This window comes from Electrophorus electricus, chromosome 12, assembly GCF_041902795.1.
Source record: "Electrophorus electricus isolate QZ-2024a chromosome 12, ASM4190279v1, whole genome shotgun sequence".
Lineage (NCBI taxonomy): Eukaryota > Metazoa > Chordata > Actinopteri > Gymnotiformes > Gymnotidae > Electrophorus > Electrophorus electricus.
Window position 1 is genome coordinate 21,573,738 of NC_137508.1, and position 8,578 is coordinate 21,582,315.

Here is an 8,578-nt window from a genome sequence, read left to right on the forward strand (position 1 = left end):
AGACCAAAGGTTACAAAAACGGCGTTCATATGTCTCCTTCTATATGTTATATTATATCGTAACGTGTCTTTCGGGCCTCTGGTGTTCAGTTCCGCTGTACTGCAGCAACGCAAGTGTATGAAACTTCACTTGTGTGTGTGTCTGTGTGTGGGGGGGGTGGCCATATGACGCGCATGTGCACGTCGCGGGTTAGGTTTCAATAAAGAGGCGGTTTGAGTTTGGGACCGCAATACAGAAAGATTGGGAGAAGGAGAAAGAGAGCTCTATCCCAAGTAATCAAATACGCCCCGCGTACAACCGCTGGACCACATTTGTGTGAACTACGGGAGTTAGTGTGCGTGCGACGCAAACATGCTGAAGGCGGCAATCTGTCCCGTGCAGAACTTCCTCTGAAGTGCCTGAAACTTTTCGATAACTCGGTGCGGCGTCTCTCGATGCTTTTGCGCCAACTTCAGTGGGAAGACTAAAACTAAATTCCTTGGATCGGCCGGCTGCATCAAGAACTGGTAAATATTTTCACGCACGCTGGACTGTCTGGTAAAATGCAGTATGTATTTTGTAACATCTACATATTGCCAATTTAACTTGCGCATCAAAAGAGTTACACAGTGCAACGGGGGAGTGATGATGTAGGACAAGCTGGATGGTTGGCTGTGTCCGATTCCGTAGACCATCCAACTTTTCAGTAGCTGATAAAACTCTTTCGAATATGGTTTGCATTCTCGTCTCGGTAGATAACCAGGGGATATTAGTGAAGGTATAGACAGTACGGTTGCGCTGAAACAACAGGCACAAGTTACAACCGTGAAAAGGTCAGCGCTCCAGCAGAGACAGCTAGTGCTGATCAACAGGTGGGATATCTCGAGAGGCACTCGCATTCCAGTGTGTAGATGATGGTAATTGGTATTAACACGGATAAAATATTTCTTCGTTCGACCAGGAAAAAATGCATTTTTTTTTATTGCATAAACGAAATTCTAACAAAGCGTGACTCACGCGGACGTTATGTACCCGAGCCAGTGCATTATGGCAGAGCGTGGGTTATTTTAGGCAGCTGTTTTCCCTGCGTTTAATTTAGCGATTGTGCATCTCGCACCAGTCTTTTTTTTTTCGTTCGCACGTCATAAACACATAAAGTCGCAGACTAGATTGGTGACATGCTTTTAGACGTAAATAATTCCGTTATGGCAATTAGCCATTTCCCCATTTTTTCATGTATTTATTATTTCCTTTCATAGGTGCATTTTGGTCCTGATTTCGTTTGCAGCCTATCATTTGATACTGTTATTGGGCTTCACACATAGATATACTTAACCGCATGCACAGCACTTCAGAAAGCACTGTTTATAGCACCTGTCTTTTTATTGTACATTTTAACATGAGCTCTTCGTTTAGCTGTAGATTTTACGACCAGGTCAGATCCCAATAATAACAATAATTTCATATATTGAATGATTTTGTAATAAACTTACAAGCTATAAAATATTAGAGAGCTTGATGTAATATAAGAGTGTTGAAATGCCGAGTAGTCAAGAAAGTAGGCTAATAGTTTTTTGATCAAAATAAATCTCAGGGCTAATGTGATTAATAGATTAAATATTTAGATTTCCTTAATGCTTCAGATACTGTCGTGTTATGGTTCTGTCCAATTTAAACATTTAAGATGCTCTTGGATAATATATTCACATCATCTGTCACCTAATTTATCACTGTGACGTGTTATAAAACTAATTCTCTCGTATAATGCATGCTCCTTGTCCCCTTGCACCCCATTATAAAACGGCATTTTCTCATCGAATTTCATCGTCGTACAGGTAGCATATAAAATGAAAGTCCAAGAATATATTTATATTTAGGAGTTCAAATTATGGAACAGCTGTAACTCTTTGATTTCTTTAAATTTTATACAAATATTAACAGGCTTGAAGTATTTAGTAACTATAAAATAGCGTACATGTGATAATAAAAGAAATATTGACTAATCCGTTAAATTCTGAGTAATCATTAAGTCGACCTCAGATGTTTAAATAAAACGCTTGATTGATGTGTCATCTTAAAGGAGGTTTCTCACATAAGTTGCTATACTCACACTTCACTGACCACACAACTCGAGCTCTTCGCGGTCAAGTGGCCGTGTTCCCCCTCTTATGCCCCGCTCTGGCACGTTGACAAAAAGACACACTTTCCTGATAATCGCTACGCAGTTGACTATAGGCCCGACGTTTACCCATGGGGGGCTGAAATTCTGGCTAAGACCCGCAATACACGTCGGCTCAATGCCTTGACATTTCTCTGAAGTCAAACGTGACGGGCGCAGATTTGTACTAAGCGAGTCATGTCTAAAGTGCCCTTGCGTGTATTGATAACCTCGAGTTAAATGTTCAGACGATGAAAGACTGCAATCCACTTTTTAAACGAATACTTTTATTGACAACAGAAGAGCTGATGAGTCGTAAATGTTTTCTTCGTGAATACAAAGACAGTGAAGAAATCAACGGGTGACAGAGGGCAGCCCAAATGCGACGTTATTCTCAGACTTATTCATATCTTCACCTAAGATCACCATCGGACCCGGATCTCTGGACCTGAAACTGATTCCGCCTGCCATTGTGGATTTTTTTTAAAAGTCTACCGTGACTTGGCCGTGTACAAATCCGGCTAATTAGCCACTGTGCCAGTGAAATGAGACCATACTCATACAAGATTTATACCACAGGGCTAGGAACCATCCAAAGACAAGTAAAACAGAGGAAATTTAAATGAGTAGTAAGGCATGATTAAACTGTGGTTAAAACCGATATCTTATTCTGTCCCGTTCAGACTCCCACGCTACTGTCAATTAAGGCGTTTGGTTTGGCGGTCGGGCTTAGGTGTGCTTGGGTGTACACGTCTCTAATTGTCCAGGACCTTTGCGTCTGCACCCTTGCGAGGGTATGTTCACTTCAAAGGGTTAAGGGTCAAGCCTTGTACCAGGAGCGCGCACTCTAATGACCCCGTAGGTAAAAGTCAATTACTTCTGCGCCGTGATCAGAGCGCCCAAAACTCCACAGGGGAGCCCTGAGCTCTAAAAAGCCTAATTAGAGCTATTTCTCTTTTATTTACTCCAAAGATCAACCCAACACTTCGCATCTGCAGACCCTGTAGCGTCTTTCTTTGTATACGGTAGCCATTTCTTATTCTTAAAAAACGTTCACATAAACTGTGAAAGGTCAAGTTAAACGTGCGCAGGTACACATTTTGAAACGCAACGTGAAAAGTACAAGACCTTTTCCGCTCCAAAATGTTCGATCAAATTGAATACGCATCCCTCTAAACAAAATATGACACAAATTCATAATAACGTAATGGAATCTACACGGGATTAAATTTCAAATGGTTAGATAGAAATGAGGAACAGAGAAAACGATCCACCATAGATCTCATAGTAAAGAGCACGAGCTGGTGGGTGTGTGTACGCGCGTGTCAATCACACGGTTTTGACGAGACAAAGAGGAGTTATTGTGCTTTGTGTCTGTACGTATCAGGCCGGATTAAACAGTTGGTGCAGGTATGTCGCGCTGCTCAGAGCTGTCTTTCTGTTTCTGTCAGCTCCATCGCCCCGGGCGCATTTTCTGGGAGCGGGAAACGCCTATGCCAAAACAGACACAGACGCGCGCGCGCGAGCATGCGCGCGCGCGCGCACACACACACACACACACACACACACACACACACACACACACACACACACACACACTTATGACTGTCAGGCCTAGCTGTTATAGTTTATGTGTGCGCGTGTATGCATGACTGCATCTCTCTCTCTCTCTCTCTCTCTCTCTCTCTCTCTCTCTCTCTCTCTCTCTCTCTCTGTTTGTGTGTGTGTGTGTGTGTGTGTGGTGTTTGTGCACACATACACTCACAGACACATTTTTCCAGTGACACCTTGACAGATTTGAGGTGCAAAACGGTGGTTTATATTTTGATGTGAGTATGTGTGTATGTCTGAGGATGTGTGTGCACGTGTATGTGGTATGTGCGTACAACCAGGTTGGAAGTCCCACTTGTCAGCGATATCTTAACATGAAATCAAACATTTCAAGGTGTCTTGTAGCTTTGCCTGTTCTGTGGAAATCCTGCATGGCAGTGTGTCATAGACAACACACCTCTGCCTTGATGCATGTACTAACTTTGTATCCTAACATCTGTCTGCCCTCCAGGACGTTGCACAGTTGCTGCTGGTCTCCCCCTGTGTGCCTCCGTGTAGCAGCCATGGGTAGCAAAACCCTCCCGGCCCCTGTCCCTCTCCACCCGTCTCTCCAGCTGGCTAATTACTCGCTCCTGCAGAGCTCCAGCGGCTTCCAGCTGCCTGCCGACCACATGCCGAGCGTCTACAGCTTCAGTGCCCTGCACGCCGTGCACCTACACCACTGGACGCTGGGCTACCCACCCTTCGCCCTGCCGCGGTGCACCTTCTCCAAGCTGCCGGGCCTGGTGGATGCCCGCATCCCGTTGCCCTCCATCCCGCTCTTGCCACACCTCATGCAGCCCGGGAAGCCGGAGGCGTCTGGCGTGGCGGCTTCGGCGGCGGCCGCCGGCGGGGGCGCCAAGAACAAGCCACGCTTCGACTTCGCCAACCTGGCGGCGGCCGCCACGCAGGAGGAGGAGCCGCTCAAGGCTGAAGACCTGAGCGCCAGCACCGGACACGGCCGCCCACCCTCGCTGGGCTGCCTGCTGGACGCTGCCAAGCTCTCGTCGCCCGAACGCAAGCCCAACCGCGGCCGCCTGCCCTCCAAGACCAAGAAGGAGTTCGTGTGCAAGTTCTGCGGACGCCACTTCACCAAGTCGTACAACCTGCTGATCCACGAGCGCACGCACACGGACGAGAGGCCCTACACCTGTGATATCTGCCACAAGGCCTTCCGGAGGCAGGACCATCTGAGAGACCACCGGTAAGAGCACAGCGCCCCTCACGACACCGTCCCGCCTCCCTGACATCTCCCAAAACAAAGCAGGCAAACAAGGATGAGATAATAATAGTTTCCATGGCAATTCATGAACCAGGGTGTTACTAAATTTGGGCAATGATGTTCTTTTACCTGAGTGTTTATTTAAATCAAACTCACTTTTACATGCAGACACTCTGCTACCATTTTTATGCCCATAGTTTTCATCCTGGGAGAAATATCAACACATAATCCTCCTGATGTTTCTGTCATTGATGGAGAACATCTAGCTGGGGCCATGGCCGTGGGGTTTCACAAAGTTTCATAGACCTTCATAGAGTTTCTCAGTAGCTGAAGTTCTCCTGTTGATTATAAAAATAACTAAAGACAGCCTTATTTCTGCTTTGAGAATTCTAGTTGTGGACGATTTGTTTTCTTAAGCCCCTTTGGCTTTGATAATATTTAACAAAAGTTGACTGGAAAGGGTCATCTGATGTTTCCAAGACATGCAGAATAACAACAAAAAATCTCATGACATAAAACACCACCCCATTTTTTTGATGCATTAGTCCTGGACTCACGTTAACATGTCTAAGCAAGATACGCTTTTATAATTCTGAAATAGTGGAACTGGTTGCTAAGAGTTCCTCTTTCTCTTTGTCTTTTTTCACAGGTATATCCACTCCAAAGAGAAGCCTTTTAAATGCCAGGAGTGCGGAAAAGGCTTCTGTCAGTCCCGAACTCTTGCTGTCCACAAAACATTACACATGCAGGTCAAAGAGCTGAAGCCTGCCAAGATAAAGTGAGGTCACCGTTACGGCCAACGGGGACACTGGAAAGCCAATAACCTGAGGGCAGTAGCCAATAACAGTGCCAGACCAAAAGAGACTACTTCCACATGACGAGAGAGGAAACGGAGTGAGGCTTGAACCGGCATGAAACCGAAATGTGGATTTATGCAAGAGCTCGCCAAGACTTCGAGCTCGTCCACCTGCTAAGCAGCCACTCTGAACAATTGGACCAGCCAGGATCTAAGTGGCATAGGACTCCATAGCTGCAGAACCCTGGAGTAACATACCCGAGCGTGTTTTAAGCCCGCCGGAGGCCGGCGAGCCAGGGTTTGACGAGTTGTCTCGTATGGCTCACATCCAGAGGACAGAGTCAAATGATAATGTATAAAATGTGATCTCAGCTATTCCTGTCACCAGTTTTAGATGCTGGCGGATCATTCAGCTTTTCGATTATTGATTGTTGGAGAACGTTCGCTGTTGGCTGGAGAAAACCAAATGCTGAATCCCACAGAGCCTCCATGACTTTCAAAAACCGAGATTGTGAAGAACCGAAGCAACGCAGCCAACCGTCAGCCCCACTATCCAAAGACACATTCCAACCTTTTTTTTTCCTTTTTTTTGTACAGATTTCCTTTTGTATAACTGTTATTTTGGCACTTTAATCAGTTTATTGATTATTTACATATATCACTGGATTCCTTAAACTTATTTTAAAAATAAATAGCCATTTTGTTAACAAAAACATTTGTGGACGACGACGTGTTTGTTGCTGATGTCAAAAATAACGCATTGAAATGTCATCTCTTATAAAGCAGATAGAAAGGGTTAAGAGGTGTTAAATGGTTTCCTTTCTTTAACAGTCTTTAGCTCGGCGAGGATACTCCACAACCTGCCCCGAGCGTGAAACGATCTCTGTTTGATCACCGAAGGAAAAAAACTGCTGTCACAATGATATGGCGATTAAGGCGTAAGCCTACCTTAAGCTCATGTGATACCTGTGATGTTACTGCCTCACGGAGTGATCAGCCAGGTGGCTTGTGATCGGCCAGGCGGGTGCCATGGTTATCAAAGCACTTCAGCTCCAATTTCAGATGTGTGTATTCCCACAGGTAGTGGAAGCAAACTCATTAACAGCCACTTTAGTGAAAAGAGCCCATTCCAGCACAACTGGGAAAACACACACACACACACACACACACACACACACACACACACACACACACACACACACGATCATTGATTATAGGAAGTACTACTTTTGAAAAGAAGGATCTGAAAGAAGTGCAATCAATTATACCTGGATTCTAATACATAAGTTATGTATGTAAATGATGAGACACATTTTAAAACTAACCTACTAAATTACATTATAAGGTTTATTTCACATGGTTGATGTGACTGTAACTATGAATGTGTTAAGAAAATGTTAAGACATTGTAAAATAAATCCACACACACACACATACAAGCAAAAACAACAACAGCCAAGCCTTTAATGAGTTCAGAGATGTGACAATGCTGAAAAATCACAGTAATGTAGATACATGAGACCACACTAACGGAAGATCCTGAGAAACGTTGTGTTCTCAGGAGCAGACACCCAGATATAGGACCAGTTCTCTCTGTTGGCCTGGAGGTGTGACTGCTAGCTCCCTGTATCGCATCTTAAAGTCTTTGTTGCCTGTTCAGGTTAAGATGGGTTACACACACAGTCTGTCTCTCTCTCTCCCTCTCCCTCTTTCTCTCTCTCTCACACACACACACACACACACACACACACACACACACACGCCCCTACACCCCTACCCCCTGCGATATCAGCTCAGGTGGGATACATTGCTTCCCTTGAAGTGTAATCAGACCCAAATACACGTTCTCCACTCCACAGGGCCAGAATGAGTCTTTTCCTCTTCACACGTTGCCTGTTTGGTCATGTGGAAGAGCTGCCCTCAACACAAACTTCAGACGAGACAGTCCAAGGACGTAAAGGCAAATATTTCACAAGAAACGTTGGCTCATATACTATTTCTTTGTTTATCTGTGATTACCCACAGACATGTATAATAATGCAACAAACATTTTTAACCCTAACCATAACAAAAGTAACCAAAAGGATATTGTGAGTGAAAAATAAAGAACTAAATAAAAGCACAAGGTTATTTACTTTTTGTCCATTTCCACCATTTTAGCAGGCTCTCCTGTCCAGAGCGACGTACAATAGTACTTTGTTGTCTGCATGGAAAAGGAGACCTTTTCTCTCAAGGCAAATAGTAAAGCATCCACACATTGTCAGAATTATCCATTTTCACATCCTGGTAAGTCATTTTCCTTCTTCTTCTCCACATTTAAATGAAGAACATTACACCTTAAGCGGGGCATGCTGCCATATCGATGAGATCTTGGGCTCCAGGCCTCTTCTCTGGGCACGAGCTGTGAACATGCGGCACACACATGCGCATACGTGCTTGTATGTTCACGATGACACTCACCACCCCCCACCCTCTGCTGAGGCCAACAAAACAAACAAAAGTTACCATAGTTACAGAGAGGAGTGGGAACAGCCATTGAGCAAATGAATTAAAGGGCACCAGGTGGAAACTAATCAGATGTCATACTAATTTAATCTCACATTCTATTTAAATTCTAATCTTTGGAGTTTCTCCTCTGTCAGCTTGTAGCAGCACTGCTGTGTGGTGTGGAGGTTTCTACTGCAAGATCAGAAAGAGAACAGTGGCAGTAAATTCAGTCCTCAGTAGTTTCTTCAGGTGGGTTAAAGTGTGTGTGTGTGTGTGTGTGTGTGTGTGTGTGTGTGTGTGTGTGTGTGTGTATATGTATGTGTGTGTGTGTTTAACCAAGACAGTAC

The 8,578-nt window shown here is 44.6% G+C and overlaps 1 protein-coding gene across 1 annotated transcript; it reads left to right on the plus strand.

Annotated features, from left to right (window-relative positions):
- The first annotated feature begins 240 nt into the window (after positions 1 to 240).
- osr1 (odd-skipped related transcription factor 1) lies at positions 241 to 6,458 on the plus strand. Its single transcript, XM_027008193.3, has 3 exons — positions 241 to 506; positions 4,200 to 4,931; positions 5,599 to 6,458. Exons 2-3 carry the CDS (start codon positions 4,252 to 4,254, stop codon positions 5,729 to 5,731), a joined length of 813 nt encoding a protein of 270 aa, XP_026863994.2. The 5' UTR covers positions 241 to 506; positions 4,200 to 4,251; the 3' UTR covers positions 5,732 to 6,458.
- The last annotated feature ends 2,120 nt before the right edge of the window (positions 6,459 to 8,578 follow it).